General features: G+C 61.7%; 2 protein-coding genes across 4 annotated transcripts in view; both read left to right on the top strand.

Moving 5' to 3' along the window:
* Positions 1-4784, top strand: part of EXD3 (exonuclease 3'-5' domain containing 3) — a 298686-nt gene extending 293902 nt beyond the window's left edge. For 2 of the 3 annotated variants that reach the window (XM_076355652.1, XM_076355651.1), the window contains exon 22: positions 4234-4784. In XM_076355652.1, the coding sequence (XP_076211767.1) occupies positions 4234-4568 (335 nt within the window). In that variant the 3' untranslated portion in view covers positions 4569-4784. The remainder of the gene's footprint in view (positions 1-4233) is intronic. The other variant, XM_076355658.1, reaches the window with a different exon arrangement.
* An 11730-nt stretch (positions 4785-16514) lies between these two features.
* On the top strand, positions 16515-17312 carry NRARP (NOTCH regulated ankyrin repeat protein). The gene has a single exon (XM_076355409.1). It carries the CDS (start codon positions 16577-16579, stop codon positions 16922-16924), a length of 348 nt encoding a protein of 115 aa, XP_076211524.1. The 5' UTR covers positions 16515-16576; the 3' UTR covers positions 16925-17312.
* Positions 17313-17654: the final 342 nt, after the last annotated feature.

The following is a 17654-nucleotide window of genomic DNA, read 5'->3' as shown; positions in this document are numbered from 1 at the left end:
TGTCACCATCACGGTGACCTTTCAATATGACCCCCACACCGCTAAGGGCCTCTCTGTGGGCAGAGGAAGGTGCACGTCCCTCTGCCCACTGTAGGCAGCCCATGCCGTGCCCCCTGTCCCTTCCACTGGGCTCAGCTCCCCCATCCACAAGCAGGACCTCGCAGTGGGGCATGCGGAGCTGCGGCTCCTGGCCTGTCTCTGCCTTCCCTGGGGTCTTTGGGACAAGTCACTTTGCCCACCACAGCCCCCCCCCCCCCGTTGCAATAGTTCCCATCCAGGGCTCATGTGGGACTGTCACCTGAGCAATCACCTGCGGCCGTGGGGTCCCCAGATGCTGCCATGCCCTTGGGGCACACACCACTGGCTCTGTGTCCCCCGGGGTGAAGGTACTGTTGGTTTTCGAGCACCAGAAACCGTGCAGTGCCCCAGGGCATGATATGTAGCTTTGCTGTGGGTCTTCCCCACCGTCTCGGTGCCGGTGGCTGGGGGCTGAAGGAAGGGGATCCCTCCTGGGCTGGTGGGGCTCCTGCTGCACCCCACCTCACAGAGCATGGGGCCAGCTGAGCTCTGGGGCGCGTGGCAGTGGCTTGGACACAAAGTGGGGCTGCTGCCGGGGTGACAAGGACATCTCCTGGGCTGCAGAGGTGGGATCCCACCACTGAGGTGGCCTTGCTCAGCCCAGGGAGGAACCTGATGCAGAAATAAGCAGAACTGGGGTCCTGCAGCATCCCCTTTCCCCTGCGCATGGCAGCACTTGCTGGGAGGTGAGACATGTCCATGGGTGGGAACAGCAGCGGCTTGTGCTGTTCCCGTGGGGTATTAATTCCTACGGGCGAGCAGGGGTGGGCAGGAGCTGGAGATGTGGTGGGCAGTACATGGGGAGGGCAAGCGGAGACGGCTCTGTGCTGAGCAGGGCTGCCGGGTCAGGGATGGCGCCGGGGGACGGGGACGATCCTTGCTGCCCGTGGAGCTCTGCGGCACTAACACGTGTGAGTGCTCAACCCCGGGGTGCTGGGGGGGGGGGGGGCTGCAGGGCTCAGCCCCCCCGTTGGGATCTGTCATCCTCAGGGTGACCCAGGCAACAGGGGGAGAGGTGAGCGAGAGGCAAAAGGGCTTTTTATTTTCAAGATGTTTTATAATGGGATTATTAGTTCCCAAGAGGTGTTTCGAATTGATTTGGTAAGGAATCGCTTTCATTTCTCCTCCGCAGAGATGCGGTGGGAATCCAGCCTTTGGTGCGAACCATCGCAGAGCTCTGGAAGCTGTAGATCTGAAAAACTCCCGGCACATTGGAAGGACACGCTCGGCTCCCCTCGGCCCCACGCACCCCACACATGCCTTTTGCTCCGTCTCCGGCGTAACTCCGCAGCGCGCAGCATCCGGGAGAGCCAGGCTGCAGCCCCATGGGAGCAGCGGCTCCACCAGGGAGGGCTCTGCCCATCTCAAGGGACAGAAAAAAACCTCTTCAAAAAATCCCCCCTTTTCCCTAGGAAAACCCCTTTTTTTCTGGGGGATCTGACCTTTTCCCGGCGCGGTTTTCACTGCGTGCCCGGCTGGCACCCTGCGCCTGGTGCCCGGTGGCCCTTTCACCGCGGCAGCGAGGGGAGTGCAGGCATCTTCAAAAGCCCTGGAAAGAATTTGGTGGGAGGGGGAGAAGGGGTTTTACAAGCTCCCATTCAAAAATGGTCACTTTGAAGTGATGTAGCATTTTCAACCCTTTGAAGAGCCACAATTAGGAGGGGGCTGGTGCAAGCGAAAGGCACAACTACTGGGTGACCATCACAGCCTTTCTCTCCCCGGGCTTTTAAGGGATGAACTTTTCCTCCCTGCCTGCCTTTTTCTCACGAGCCCAGGGGGGTGGGATTGGGGTGTTCGGGCGAGCTGGAGGTTTCACCACCCCCCCATGCAGGGAAGGAGGGGGTCTGCAGTTGCCTTTGCCCACCAGCAGCACAGCAGCTGATGGAGCGTGTCGGAAGGGAGAGCAAATTGCCCGGGACTGCTGCAGGAGCATCAAGTGTCTGTGCCTTGGCGCTGGCAGGGCTGGGGTGCTGCAAGGTCAGGCTGGTGAATTTTCTAGGCTCCTCGGTGGGGGAAGATGTTGGCCATCAGTGCTGGCTGCTGGCAGTGTCGTTTTGATTTCGGTTGGATCTAAAAGTCCCAACCAAGGTAGATGCCCCTCCCGTCGGGGTCCTGGAGGCAGATGCAGAGGTCTGGTACTCGAGAGCAGGCATGATGAACAGAGAAGGGGAAGAAAGGCAGACTTGTGTCTGTGTGATATAAACTGAAGAAAAACAAGTGATGGCCCAGGGTTTTGCAGGGAGTCTGTGGTTCGTGTGCTTGGAGGTGCAGCTCGCAGCTTGGCCTCCTCAGCGAGCCGGTCCCTGCGTGCCCAGGCTGAGGCCACCCCGTGCCATCATGTAGCACAGGGCAGAGGGAGGCAGGGACGGGGCGAGGGCAGAGCCCCTGCCTCCTGCCACAGGGATCTGCCACCCGCTGACGGGCTCTGTCCTGGAGAAACCCCCGGGAACGGGGCTCTTCTTCCATGTCCCTGCTCCAGCCGGCTCAGGGATGTCCTGAGAGCAACCCGGGTGCTTCACCACATGCCAAAAATGGGAGAAAATGGGAAATAGAGGTCGCTGGTTTTCTCTGAGAATGGATGTTGGTGTCCCAAGCAGACACAGAGGATGAAGGAAAGGCACATCCACGAGCAGGGCTGCGGGGCACCTGCCCAGGGCACAGCGATGGTGAGCCCAGCTCTTGGCCGGTGGCTGGGACTGGGCTTGGGGCTGCTTCCCCTGAGACTGGGCTTGGGGCTGCTTCCACTCGTGTTGCGGCAGCGGCCCCCAAACCTGTGCTGTTCCTGGGCTGCATGGTGATCCGGGGCTGGTCTGCAAAACCACCCTGAGAACATCTCCAGTGACAGCCTTGACCAAACAGTGTGGCTGTTTGTCTGCTGGGAATGGGGGGTGACCGTGCCCCACCAGCTTGGGCTGGTCATCTCCTCTGGGGAGGTGTGGAAGTCTTGGGGGCCTCTGGGGAGCCCCCCTGAACCAGGGGCTGGTGCGAGCTGAACCTCCCACACCTCTCCTGGGCTGTGGCTCTTTCTGCTCGCGCAGTGGCAGGTCCAGGCCCTGCCAGCCAGCCGTGGGGTGGCTCTGCCGGGACGGGGTGGCTGATCCAGGACTGTCCTCAGCCTTGCTTTCCCCCACAGTAATCACCAGCATATCCCAGGTCCTGACAGCATTGGGATGCAGGGAAGAGCCAGCTGGGAATGCTGGTGTCCCTCTCCGTCACAGCTCCCGACCAGGCTCCTTCTGATCCTCAAAAGGGGCAGGCTGGACACCCCAGAAGTGCCGCTGGAGCGATGCAGGATGCTTTTTGTTGTCTTAATTGATGCCTAGGCAGGACAAGTCCCCCCCGCCAAAAATGAGTCATCCCACAGCAATAACTGCAGCCGGCGTCCCTGGCTCCCAGGCATCCTGATGGATGGGAGGCAGCTCAGCCCTCGGCTTCCGTTGCCCGGAGCCAGTGACCTGCCATGCCCCAGCCGCAGGCGGTGAGAGCCTACACTGAGCTGCCAAAAATGCCATGGGGTTTGTGGCACTTTGTTTGTGATGGCAGCGATCTGCCTGTGCCCCTTGCCTGGGTTATATGATGGAAGGTGGATGTCACATGTAGCCCAACGCCCGGTGTCCTTGGGCATGCCAGGAGAGTTGGGGGTGTCGTGAGCAGTGCAGACAGCTATTAATGGTGGTTTTTTAATTAAAGCAGCAGTAAGGGCTTCCCTTGCTGATTGCTTGGCCTGTAATGCAACCCGGGGCGGGGGGCACAGCCCAACTCGGAGAGCAGCCTTGCCTGACCTGCAACAGCGAGGTAAAACCATTGCACCCAGTACAGCAGCAGCACTGGTGCAGGTACCCAGACTGGAATAGCTCCCAAGACCGTGGCAGACAGGGCAGCAGTAGGACGTGGCAGAGGAGCTGCAGGAGGTGCCAGGCAGCTGCTGGGGAGCAGGAGGCTGCACGGGTGCCATGCTCAGAGCAGGCAACTGGCGGATGCTGGTGGCCACCTTCTCCCAGATTCATGGGATGCTCCTCCCCAGGATGCAAGGCAGAGCCTGGACTCCCTGCAGGGTTGACAGGCACCTTACAAGGGTCGTTCACGTGGCTGAGCACAGACCCCGCTCATCACACCAGTGCCTGATGGTTTATCTGCTGTTTCCTCTCCCTGCAGGCTGCCTGGTGAGAAGTGAGGAGAAGCCCAGCCAGAGCTGTGATGCTGCCATGCCAGCCTGTGACGTAGCCCAGCCCAGCTACACCTCGCACAGTGAGCGGCTGGAGGGGCCGGAGCAGCACGGGGCGTCTGTGGCGCTGGCGGGGGGTACGGTCCTGCAGGTCGCTGCCATCCCCCCTGGGGTGCTGGACAAAGCCGAGCTCACCGACTTCTACTGCTGCACCCGCTGTGGGAAGGTGTTTTGGGAAGGGTCCCATTTTGGACGCGTTGTCTCCCAGTTTCAGGATGTTCTTGTCACCGCCGGGGACGAGCAGAGCGTCTATGAGCTGAGCTGAGGGGAGACGTGGGGGCTCCGCAGCAGGATGGGGACTGCGGGGGACGTGCTCCCCGGTGAACTTCAGCAGGTTTCAGGCCATGGGTTTGCAGTGCAAGGCTGGAAGGGGGCCTTTGTTTCGGGGTCCGCCGTGGAGGGGACTGTCACATTTGCACTGATGGTTTGCGACAGCCCAAAAATACGTGGCCTCCATGAGATCATTAAATTAGAGGTGGCCGGGGAACAGACCCTTTGCTTTATTTCTGCCTCCCTCCAGGCTGGACATGGCGGGAGGGTGGCAGAGCTCTCCAAAACGCTACCCAGGCAGTGCCAACCCCATGGCACCCATCAGGCCCCGGCACCCTCACACCGGTGCTCCTCTGCTGGGTTGCTCATGTTGGGGAGCCAGGAGCTGCGTCCCCAACAGCAGCATAGGGGAGAGAGAGCATCTCTGGTGCCCAGAGCGCTCCCCAGCCTGTGGGACACGTGTCACGCCATGACCCGTCCCCAGCGTCCCCTCTCACCCTGGTCCTGTTCTCCCGGCAGCTCTCCCGGCATTTCTCGGACGTGATGGGTGGGCGCAGGCGTGGGGGCCTGGGGGTGCTGAGCGCTGCTGGGCGGCCACAGGAAAACCTCTGGGTGCGCCACGATGCCCGCTGGCACCCGCATCACCCTGCGCTGGAGTGGGGGATGCCCCAGCAGAGCCAGACTGGTCCGGGGGGTGGTCCCATTGGTGCCAAAGCTGCCTGCCAGCCTGGGGGGTGAGCAGCACCCGCCTGCCCACCTCCCCCCGGCTGGGTCCATCAAGCCGACCCCTGTGCCCGGGGCTCTGCGAGGCGTGCACAGGAGTGGCAGTGAAGCGTGTGGTCCCACCATCGCCAGGAACCGGGGCTGCCGGTGGGAGTAGCCAGCATCCAGAGGAGGCTGCACGGGCCGATGGGGGGGACCAGGCGAGGCGAGGAGCCCAGCCACGTTGGTCCTGCCGCGCCGGGCACTGCCATCTGATATCTCCTGGTCCAGGGGCAGGCTTAAATCACTCCACCCTGCAACTGAGGAGCATTTGCAGAATTCCTCCTCTAATCCCGGTTAACTGCCAGGCCCTGATGCTATTGCTAAGAGGGCCTGAGGGGCTCTTGGCTGAAGTGTGACATTTACAGGCCAGCGAAATGCCTGCCCAGGCAGCTTACGCTGCAATGAGAGACTCGCTTTCCCTCTCCGAGCACTACTGGCCATGCAGTGCTGTGGACTCCTTCCCCCCCAGGGGACATCTCACCCCCCGGCTCAGCCCTTTGGCAAAAAAAAACCCTTTTTCCACTTTAAACATCCCTCTTTCCACAAGCTCCTGCCTGGGCATTAGTACAAGTGACCCTGAAAGGTGGCCGTCCCCCCACTACACCCGTCTTCTCTCCCCAGCGGTCCCTGTGAGTCCTGGCCATGGGCATGACCCCCTGCCACCACAGCACAGCATCCCTGGTGACATTTTCCGTGGTCCAGTGTGCCATTTTGTCCCGATTTCCATCAGAAGATGGCAGAGGGGAGCAGGACCCCTGTGCCCACCCTGTGCCCACCCCTCCATCCCCATCTCCTTCGCAGCCCTGCCAGGGCCACCCACTGCCCCTCGTTGGCTGCCGTGGAGCCCCATTTCTTTCAAGTGGAAGCATAAAATAACCACACCTCCTTCACCGGTGATGAATGAAGTCGAGGCAGACGCCAGCAGCACTGCAATGGCAGGGACTTGTCACCGCAGCAGCATGCACCACTGGCCCTGCATGTGCTTAAAGGTAAGGACACATTTTGGCAGGGTGGGGATGCTGAGCCTGGCCCCTTCCCATCAGGACACACTGAGGTGTGAGTCTGGCTCTGGCCAGAAGCAGCTATGAGGGTCTGTATTTCCCAGGGGGTGTTTTTTTTCCCCCCTCCTTTCCTGCACTTGACTTGGTGGAGCTTGGAGAGAAAGCCTCCTCCCTGGCTGAGCATCACCATCATCATCACAGAAGTGTCCGCCAGACCGTGCTCATGCACCAGTGAGACCCCCCAGCCCCGGCCACTGCTCTGCTTGCAGAGTGATGGACGTGCTGCAGCACAGTGGTTAGTATTTTGACATTGGCTGCTGCGGATTTGCCCTAAATCCACTCTTTCTCTCCTCCTAGTCTGGTTTTGGGGGTCACAAAGTGAAGCCTCACTGATGATGTCCCAGCAGGAGATGTCCATGCCTGGCACAGTGCAGCCCCTACGCACGGAGGACTCGGGGACCACGTCTCCTGCTGACGAGGCTTTGGGACACTGGGTCTGGGGGGATTTCCCTGGGGAATTGCTGCATCGCTGCCTCCCCTCCCCTCCCCTCCCCTCCCCTCCCCTCCCCTCCCCTCCCCTCTCCTCTCCTCTCCTCTCCTCTCCTCTCCTCTCCTCTCCTCTCCTCTCCTCTCCTCTCCTCTCCTCTCCTCCCCTCCCCTCCCCTCCCCTCTCCTCCCTTCCCCTCCCCTCCCCTCTCCTCTCCTCTCCTCTCCTCTCCTCTCCTCTCCTCTCCTCTCCTCTCCTCTCCTCTCCTCTCCTCTCCTCTCCTCTCCTCTCCTCTCCTCTCCTCTCCTCTCCTCTCCTCTCCTCTCCTCCCCTCCCCTCCCCTCTCCTCTCCTCTCCTCTCCTCTCCTCTCCTCCCCTCCCCTCCCCTCCCCTCTCCTCTCCTCTCCTCTCCCCTCCTCTCCTCTCCCCCCATGGTGCTGTGCTGGCAGGTTCTGTGCTTCCCACGGAGTCACAGCCAGGGACAGTCACATCTGTCCCCTCTAATCCCCTGCCCCGAGGGTGGGCTCTTGCCCCGGCTTCCCCGGGGGCTAGTGGCCATTCACCCTCCCAGGCCAGTGGGTGCAAGGCACTGGGGCTCGCCACCCAGAAATGGTCTGTTTGAGCAAAAACTTCCCTCCCCATCACCTTCATCACCTCCTTCCCCATCTCTCTTGGTTTGCCCTGGAGGTGGCTGCTTCTTCCAGAGATGGGCAGAAGAAAAAGAGAGATTGTGCCACTTGGCTGGATGCTCCCAGGGCCCGGCACACCTTCCTGCACATGCATTGACACCTCCAGACGTGGGGATTATTTCTCCTAATGGGATTAAAATGCCTTCTGCTGATCTTGCCCTCAGTGGCCATCATTTTTCCATCAATTCTTTCCATTTCCCTCCTCAGTTGTCTACATTTTTTGCATACAACCTGAAGGAAATGCGTTTCATGTCCTGGTTTTCCAGCCCTGTGCTCTCTCTAGGTGTTAATGAGTTTTTCTTAATTCCCTCTTTATCTAAAATGGGAATTTCCTCTTCACTTTTACCCCCGGGTCATTTTTGTCATGTTTCTGGTGCAACAGTTTGGGGCCAGGCGGTGACAGTGGAGGATAAACTGTGTTCTGCTAAACTGGCATCTTTAAATGTACCTGGCCCGGTGCACTGGCAATTGCTCGTAGGGCTTCTGGTGCTGGAAAACTGGTACGTGGAGGGACCAAATATCCACTTTGCAGGTGATGATACAGTCGGTTGGAGACACAGAGCCTGGTTTTACGTGCCCTGGGCCAACCTACCTGTCTTTGGGCCATCATTACTTTGTCCCGGGACATCAGGATGAGCTCCAGTATTGAATCCCGTGTCAGTGCAGGGCTTTGGCACTAGGAAATGGCACCATGATAACAGGTTTTCTGCCTCTACGTCATGGGTAGATGGGTTTAAAAATTGTCCCCCATTCCCCCATTCCCAATGGCAGCGTTAGAAGCAAGTGCCTTCCCTCCGAGCAGCTGAGGTCCCTCTGGCCTGAGTCGTCTGTGGTGCTGTGGCAGGACAGTGGCTTTGCTTGGACACGGACACACTTGGATGGAGGTGCTTTCAGTGTGCCAGCTGCAGTCTTGGCAGTATGGACCATAACATGTGTCTTCTCATCCATCGGTGCCACCAGCTGGCACACTGCATCCTTCCATCCCTCCATCCCGCCCCATCCCTGCTCGGGGGCAGGAAGGCTGCCTGAGGCTGCCAGGACAGTTTTCTCTCTTGAGCCCTCCCCAGAGCCCTCAATTGTCCGGGCTGGGTGGCAGGAGACCTGTGGAAAGGGGCACGTGGGATCCCTGCTGAAGGACCCTCAGCACCCCCCTGGGGCATCCACTGCCCCATGGCTGCAGGGTGCTGTACCTGGCCCCTTGGGGATGTCCTGCCACTCTCAGCCTTGGGCTGGTGCTCTGGCTCTGGGGGTTTTCCCGTTGTCCCTGTGTGTCCAGGTCACCTGTTCAATGCCTGGAAGCGGCATGTCCTTACGTTCACCCACCTCTGGTGCCAGCACCCTCGACGCTCTGCAAAACAGTCATCAGCTCCTCCAGCGCATGAGCCACCTCCTCCGTGAATGCTCTTGGCTTGGGCCTTACCATGTCCTTGTGGGCAACCAGACCCCCATCTCCCCAGGAGCAGCACGTGGGGACCCTAAAGAGTGTCCTTTGAGCAGAGGGAGGATGAGGCTCGTGCTTTGCCAGCAGCCCCTCTACACCAGCCACTGGTGGAGGGTACCAGTGGGGCCACCCCAGCCAGTGAGCATGGGACTACCAGCACCGGAGGCTGAGCAGCCCGAGGGCTCCTCATCGTGTGATGACACACTCATCCGTGTGTCAGCATCCTGCCACTTCGGGGTTTGCTCTGGGAGGGCAGAAACTGGGGATGAAGCAAAGCAGGAATGCTGCAGAGCCTCCCGCTGCCAGCCCCCGCGGTGAGCGATGTTTCATCGCGCGATGAGACGAACCTCTCCAGACCCCGTTTCGGGGAAGCTTCTGAGTCACATGAACATCTGAGTCATCCCGGCCCCAGCTGGGAGCGGGGAGATCAGAGCCGCAGCCCCGAGCCTCCCAACAACTCTTCAGCCAGCCCATGGGCATTTCTGGGCTTTGCTCACTGGGATTTTCGGAGCTGTGGTTTCACGTTGGTCTGCCACCACTTTCATTGCGGAGGGGAGCTGGCGGAGGGGACAGTGGGGCACGCTGACCCTGTCCCTTGCCCTGGGGACGGCTCCTGGCCACACAGCTGCCTGGAAGGGGCCCTTCCCTCTGATCCCGGGGGACAGTAGGGTCACCTCCTGGCCACCTCTAGGACTTTATCTCCCTGCTGTCTCCATCAATTTGGGGGCGAGCTCTTGTGCTTACAGCCTGGGCTGCTGGCAGTCGGCTGTGCTGGGGCAGGCTCACCACTGTGGGACTTGTTTTAGGAGAAGACCAACCCAGGGCAGACACCGGCAGGTCGCATGTATGTGTGGGCATGGAACGAAACAGCTCCCAAAGGGTCTCATCCAGCTCCTAGGGATGGGGGCAGCGGCTGAGACCCAGCACAGCACCTTTCCCTTTCTGCTGCCTGCAGGAGGTGATGCCGAGGTGGGATCTGTGCAGCAAGGTCATCTCCAGTCATAGACACAGTCAACATCAAACTCCACGTTGGACCGGCCTTGAGCAGCATCCAGGAAGTAATAAATTGTCCAGTTTTGAATGGTGGATACTGATCAAAGGGAATTAAACCAGCTTTTTAATCAGCCTACAATATTGTTTCCCTATCTGGCTATTTTAAAAAAAAAAAATTAAAAAACCCCCATTGTCTGTGCCATACTAATGTTTAACATTTATTAGGGCAGTAACGAGCCCTTCATGGTTTTTATGGAGCCATTTGATCACGTGTTGAAAGGGCAGCTCCTGCAGCGCTCTCGCAGGGACGCAGGCTCTGGGTGGGCTGCCCACGCCAAGAGCCCTTCGACCCCCAGGTCACTTCACCTGTGCTCAGCTCCTGCCCCTGCATTGCAAGATGCGATCACGGGGGGACCCTGTGATAAAACGGCACTGGGGAAGAGTTTTATCTCTGTTTTATCACGCCAGCCTGAATGAGACCTGAATGAGCAGCATCTCTCAGCCCTGAGAAATCACACGCTGCATCGGATATCAGGCCGGTTCCTCTCCTCGCCTTGTGTACTCCTTGCATATCCTTCGGAGTTTGATGGGGACAAGGTGTTTGGCGCTCAGGCCAGCTTTAGTTTACAAATGAATATATCAACATTGTTCCTCATCAAGCAGGAATGCGCTTCCCTCCCTTCTCCCCCACCCTATCCCCATCCCCTTCCGAGCAAACTTCCTTCCTCCTGTAATCTGGAGCGGAAACCTCGCCGCATATTTGACTGGCTCAGAGAAATCAGCTTGGTTTTCCCTGGCGTGACTTTGTGCCTTGAACTAGGGCTGGTCGGTCCCTAAGGCAGCCGGCAAGGCAAGGGAGGAGGAGGAGGGCGAGGGCTGTACCGCTGCCCATCCTTGACGTGGAGCTGCTCTTCCAGCCGGATGCTCCGATCGAGCTCCCAGTTGCTCGGCTGCCGTTTTCAAACAAACCGGCACGTTTCTGGGCATGGACCCAGGGCTGACAAGCCTGAGGCTGGCTGCACGTGGGCCCTTGTGCTGCCCCACACCACGGAAACACTGCTCCCACGGGCCGGGGGTCACTTCTGCTGGCCCCTCACCGGGGGTAGGAGAGGTGAGAGGTGTTGGTGCCACGTGAGGAAGGAGATTTGCATCAGGAGGATGTTTGCTCCCTGGGAAATAGCCTGGGACTGGACCCTTCCCATCAGCCTGTCAATACGTGGGCATGAGTCTCAGGCAAATGAGCTTCCAGCCGCTCACCAGGCGTGCCTCGCCATGTGTCCCATGGGGGGTTATGGCTGTGTCACCCCCACAGACTGCCTTGACCCCAGGGATGTTCCCACAGAGCGGTCATCGGGTCCCCAGGCCAGTCCCAATGGGCTGTATCGCCTCTTCTGGGGGAACCGTGCAGTGGGAGCAGTGGGTCGATGTACCCCCATCCCCACGGCCACCACAAAGGAGTGACCATGCAGCACAGTCAAACGAGCGGCCCTGGGGACCATGTGTCTTGGGAGACACGGGCTCGAGCCAAGGCAGTTTGGTACAAGCGTGCTTGGCTGCGGCAGGGACATCGGCCAAGGCAATGCCGTGGGGTGGCCCAGCAGCACCAGGACACCGGCGCAGCTGGAGAGCCCTGCCAGCAGCACAGGGCAGGAGCAGGAGCAGCTCTCCACCTCCGAGGGTGTCCCAGTTGGTGGCCTTTTGCCCGAACAGCGTTTTCCCGCTGTCAGATATGGAGGCTGTAGGCTACGGGCAGGGTTTGAACATCAGAAGAGCTGCAGCATTTCCAGCAAGATAAGGACTGATAAGACGGGGCACTGGAACGATTAAAGGCCAAGCTGCAGTGTGACAACCCAACCTGCACAGCCCGGCACCACGTCACCACAGCCCCTGCAGGGAGTTGGGGTCCTCCAGCCCCAGGGCCAGGTGTGCAGGGATGCCCCCGCCTGTGTCCCTCCGAGGACAACCACCACACGTGGGGTTATGACCCTGCTTGTCTCGCTCAGGTTTTAAACCCTGTTTGTCACAGGCTGGGAGGGAGGGAACACACAGAGCAGCATCCACGGTGGCATCTGCGGGAAGCGGCAGTCCCCAGCCCACATTCCCGCAGTGGCCCCTGTGGTGCAGGTGTCCCAGGAGGATGGGGCATGCCTGGAGCCTCCCCTTGTCCCCAGGGCTTCCCCGAACCACCCATGAGAGCTCTACTCGTGGTGCCTTGCTCCCTGCAGAGGACACGGGGCACCCGCATACATGTCCTCACCACACAAGCACCACGTTTCACTTGCAAACCCCAGATTCTGGCCTCAGGGGCTTTCTGCCTGCAGGACTGGCAGGGGCCCAGCCCCACCGGGGGCACTGCTTGGGTGTTGCTGAAGGCTCGCGGCGTGTGATGTGCCCACATTACCTGGATGGGGAGAATGTGAGGCTGGTCCCATGGCCGTGCCCCTGCTTGCCCCTCGCTGCGAGCGGGGCAGCTCTCATGCAGCACAGAGGAAGGTTTTCCCCTGAGACACCCCCCCCCCCACAGCCCCTTCCCCACTGCTCCCTTGCTGAGAGCAGCCGCCTGGGGCAGGGCTCCCTCCTGAAGGTGGATCTCCACAAGGGAGACCGCTCCCACCCAGCAACCACAGCCCCCCAGCACCCCGGCCCCGCGTGGGCTTCCCTCCCTGCCCGCATCCCCGCAGCCGGGCAGGTGGCGTTGGCCGAGCCCCATGTTCCCCCACCGGGGCTCTGGCAACCGCTTTGCCAAAAAGCCAGGAGGCAAAGCACCGGCGGGGCCAGCGGCAGAGGAAACCTTTGCGCTTCCTCCCGGCTCGCAGGGAGCCGGGCAGGCGGGTCGCTCTCCCTCGCGCGCCTTTTGCTGGGTCTCTGCGCTGGGAAGAAAAGCTCTCGTCTTTCCCACGCTCTCCGACACATTTTAATGAATTAAGTGGGGGCACGCCCCCTCGCCGCCTGCCCCGGATCCATCCCCCCGGCTCTCCGGCTCCCTTCAAGGAGGCCTCCGGGGGTGGCTGGACTCTCGCTGGCTTGTCCGCCTGGCCCAGAGGATGGGCACTGCCTGCTTGGCTTTTTTGGAAGAGGGCTGCGACGTGCCCAGCCCAACGTGCCCGGGGCAGCTCTGAGCCCCTCCGGCAATGCCGGCAGCAGACGTCCCTTCTCCTCTCACCCACAGGCTCTCATGAGCGGGGGGAAATTTGGTTGTCATGTCTCTTGAGGAGGGGAAATTTGGTCCGCGCCTCTCGGCGTGACTGTTTGCTAAAGGTATCGCAGCACCGGGTCCCTCTCCCCGCCTCCCGACGCTGTCTGCAGCGCCCGCGCTCGCCGCAGTTTCCCCTCTTCGCAGAAGAGAGCAGATAAATCACTGGGTGGGACTACTGGTTTCACAGGGCCCCACTGAGCAAGCGCTGGGTGGGAGCACAGGGGCCTTCCAGCGCCCGCCGCCGGCCCCTCCGCAGCCCCTCACCAGCCAGCGGGCAGCCCGAGCCGTGCGGGGAGGCTGGCCCGGCCGTACCACCGCACCCAGCTCCTCTCCGGTTACAGAGCTGGGGCACAAATTGGAGCCAAAACGCAAGGTTTCAAAATTGCCTTTCTATTTTCCTTTTTTTTTGTTGTTTTTTTGCTATTTTCCCTCCCTCTCTGGCGCCGTTCCCAGGCCGAGTCCTGCCCCCACCTGCCAGCCCTGAACATTTGCATGGCTGGGTCCCTGCCCGGGCGTTTTATTTTTCTCACCAGTGTCACTGGCAAATGCAGATTTGCTTGCGAGGATGTAACTCTGGCCAAGCCCCAGACCGGGGAGGTGTGAGCAATTCCCACTCTCCCACGGCTCGCTATGAGGGCTCGACACCTCGCGGGGTACGGCCTGTAAATGCACAAAATCCGCTGTGCCGGGATACTTAGGAGTGGAAAGGACAGGGCGAGCTGGCAGGAGCAGAGCCCCGACCCCCAGGCCACCGCAACTGCCGTGCGGCCCGGCTCCGGCAGAACCGCCGCATGACCCGCTGCTTTCCCTTTGCCGGCTTCACCGCGATGGGTTTGATGGATTTAGTGCTGGGGACCGGTCATGGGCTGCCGTGGCTTCAGCACTCCCCAAACGCTGCGGCGCGGCTGTTTGCACCCCTGGGCACAACCGTAACTCCCTGTGAGTCACCCTGAGTCACGGCACGTCCCGCCACTCACCCCGGCGAGGTGACACGGTGTCCCCCGCTGCTACCACCTCCTGCCCAGGACGGGGCCGTTGGGGGGACGGGACAGGCAGAGGGTGGCTCCTCTTCGCTTGTCCTAGGGCAAACCCGGCTCCTGCACAGACCCTGAGGCCCCTGAGCCCACCTCCATGCCCTGCGCCAGCACTGCGGGGGCTGCACGCCTCAGTGGCACGGGGATGTCCTGGGAGAAGCTGCACGGACAGAGGACACCAGAAGGGGAGTGCCTGCAGCCCAGCGGCAGCAGCAGCCACGGTGCTGTCCCAGCCACAAGCCCCCAACCGCAATCACGTCCCAATCCTCCCTTTTCCGGGGGAACGATGTGCTTCCATATGCTCACATTAGAAAGCTGTGACTGGGAGAGCTCTGGCCTGGGGAAGCCAAACAGGGTGAGACACGGAGACCAGACGGGGATGGGGTAGGGATTGGGATGGGCTAGGGGTTGGGATGCGATGGGCATGGGGGAGGAGATGGGGACGTGGATGGAGATGGGGATAGGATGGATGGGGGTTGGATGGAGACAGAGATGGGGGTGGGCATGGGATGAGGGTGGGGATGGGGATGGGATGGGATGGAGACGGGGAGACAGGCATGGGCATGGGGATGGGTGTGGAGATGGGAATGGGATAGGGATGGAGATGAGGACGGGGATGAGAAAAACTCACTGCAGAAATGGACTTTGAAAATTAGACCCTCATGGGAGGAGAAACAAGAGCTGCTTCGCTGACTCCTTACAGCCCAAATCAGGCTGGTTTAACCTCCTCCAACAAAGGAGCAGGACCCAGCCCCAGCCTTCCCCGACTGCTACAGGGAAAAGCCACAGGAAAACGCTGTGGGGCAAGTCGTGCCCAGAGCTCACGGCGACTGTCCTCCAGCCACGGGACGGATGGCTCCGAGGTGGCATGTTTCATCCAAGCGCTCTCACTCAATCGGCAGAATTTAGCAGTTGGCTGATTTTTCCCTTTCCACCCTCAAATGGACGCCCCAGCACGGCCAGGTGACAGCAGCTTGCTGGCCAGCTGCCCTCGGTGCGGCTGCTGTCACCTCGTTTTACGACACCCTCCTTCCTTTCTTCCTGCACCTCCCGCTCCACTCCAGCCGACCAAATGCCCGGCAGACGCAGCGAGTGCCGGCCCGGGGACGCCGCTTCCCACCCAGCTGCCGCCGTTTGCTCCCCGCAGGCCAAACGGGTGCAGGGAGGGCCCCTCCGGGGCGCTTTGGGGTTGATGCACTATTTTCGGTAGCTTTTTGCCTATTTTCCTGCCTACCGGCGGTGCCCACACCTCCCAGCACTCCCATCACCGGGAACCCGGTCATCGGCTGGGCAGCGGATCCGACACTGGATAAAGCCCCGTATGACCAAACTGAGTCACTCCAGGGCCTGCAGGACCTGGCGGGGGCTGCGTCTTTCCCCCCAAAATCAATCCCACCAGTGGATCCCCAAAACATCACACAGTCCCTGCAGCTTGGCTCTGGAGGGGCCGGATCCCGCGGGGCTGAGTCCCCTCGTCCCTGCCCGTGACCTGTCCCAGTTTGCTCACGGGAAGATAAACCCGCAGCAAAAATGGCGTCACCCCAAAATTTGAGGGTGTTTGCAATACCCCCCCCCCCCCCCCCCCCGCAGCGCCTTGGTGACCCCCGTCCCCGGGGGGGGTTTGGGGCCTGCGGCTCCCGGCTGGGGGTGAGGCGGGGGTCGGCGGGGTCCCGGAGCCGCGGGGGGCGGTTGGGGACGGGCACAGCCCGGTTCCAGCACAGCGCTGCGGGGCGACGCGGGCGGCGGGGCCGGCTGCAACCGCCCGGAACGGCCCGGCCCGGCCCGGCCCGGCCCGGCCCCGCACGGCTGGGCGGTGGTGCCCCCTGCCTGCGGCCACCGCGCCGAGCCGGGATAGACCGAGGCGAGCCGAGCCGTGCCGAAGCGGGCCATGCCGGGCTATACCGAGCCGAGCCGAGCCGAGCGAAGCCCCGAGCGGAGCCGAGCCGGGAGCGCCCCCCATCGCCCCTCCCCCCCCCCCGCGCAGCTCATGGGGTGGGGGAGGGGCGCGCCCAAGGGGCGTGGCTTCCCGCTGCGTCCCCGCCCCCTCCCCGCCCGGTCGTTCCAATGGGCGCGCGGTGGCGGCGCCCCCGCCCCCCGGCGCCGCGTCACGGCCGTGCCATTGTTATGCAAATAAAAGGGTGGGTAAAAGGCGCGGCGCGGGGCCGGCTCCGCTCCAGAGAGGCCCGGGCGCGGCGGCGGAGCGGCGGAGCGGCGGCGTTGCGGAGGCGGCGGGGGCCCGGGGGCCGCTGCGGGGCGGTCGGCGGCGGCGGCGGCGGCAGCCCGCCGGCGGCGGCAGCAGCAGCAGCAGCAGCAGCAGCAGCAGCCGCCCGCCACCGCATGCCCGGGCGGGCGGAGGCGTCGCCGTCCATGCGGGGCGGCGGGGCGTGAGGCGGCGGCATGAGCCAGAGCGAGGTGTCGCCGTGCGCGGCGCCGCCGCCCAGCCAGCGCGTCTTCCAGGAGGCGGTGCGGCGCGGCAACACCAAGGAGCTGCAGTCCCTGCTGCAGAACATGACGAACTGCGAGTTCAACGTCAACTCCTTCGGGCCCGAGGGGCAGACGGCGCTGCACCAGTCCGTCATCGACGGTAACCTGGAGCTGGTCAAGCTCCTGGTCAAGTTCGGCGCCGACATCCGCCTGGCCAACCGGGACGGCTGGAGCGCCCTGCACATCGCCGCCTTCGGGGGCCACCAGGACATCGTCCTCTACCTGATCACCAAGGCCAAATACTCCGCCGGCGCCCGGTGATGCCGGGGCCGCCGCCCCCCCACCCGCTCCCCCGGCCGCCAAAGCTGCTCCCACCCCCGCGTGGGGTTTATTTGGCGAAGATTTGGGGCCCCACGCAAAACACGCCACCGTTCGCCTGCTTTTAAATTTATTTTTTTTTTTTTTCCTTCCAAGGGTTGTTTTCCTACTGTAATGTGTTTTTGGTTTTTTGTTTGTTTTGTTTTTTTTTTTTTTCCTCCATCTACCTCGGCTGCACTCACAGTATTCACGGTTTCAGTTTGACATCTGGTCAGATGCTTTAACGGCTCCCCCCTCCCCCCCCCGCTAATATTTAATCCTCCCTCCCCGCTCCCCTCGCTCCCGTCCCTCCAACTTAAAGTATTCTGGCTCAGAAACGAATTCATTTCAACGCCCCCCAGCACCCGCCCGCCTCCCCCCACCCCACCCCCACCCCCCCGCCGTGCCCGGGCGGTGCCGGTGTCCCCCCGCCCCGGCAGCGATGCCCCGGGACGGGCTGGGGGCTCCCGGCCGCCCGCGGCCCTCCCCCGGCGAGGAAGAGTGGGAAAGTCTTCCTCCCCTTGCAACTTCTCCCAGGGTTTTCCCACCGCTGATTTTTTTGTTGTTGTTGTTTTAATTTCACCCCCGCACCCCCCCCGCCCCCGGAGGCGACTCCGTTGGAATATGCCAGACACGGTTTTCTCACCCCAGTTGCCCCTTTTTTGTTTTATTTTGCGTTGGGTTTTCTGCTTTG

The sequence above is a fragment of the Aptenodytes patagonicus genome, chromosome 18, assembly GCF_965638725.1.
Source record: "Aptenodytes patagonicus chromosome 18, bAptPat1.pri.cur, whole genome shotgun sequence".
Taxonomy (NCBI): domain Eukaryota; kingdom Metazoa; phylum Chordata; class Aves; order Sphenisciformes; family Spheniscidae; genus Aptenodytes; species Aptenodytes patagonicus.
Note: the sequence above shows the minus strand (reverse complement) of the source record. Positions and strands in the feature narration are given on the sequence as shown.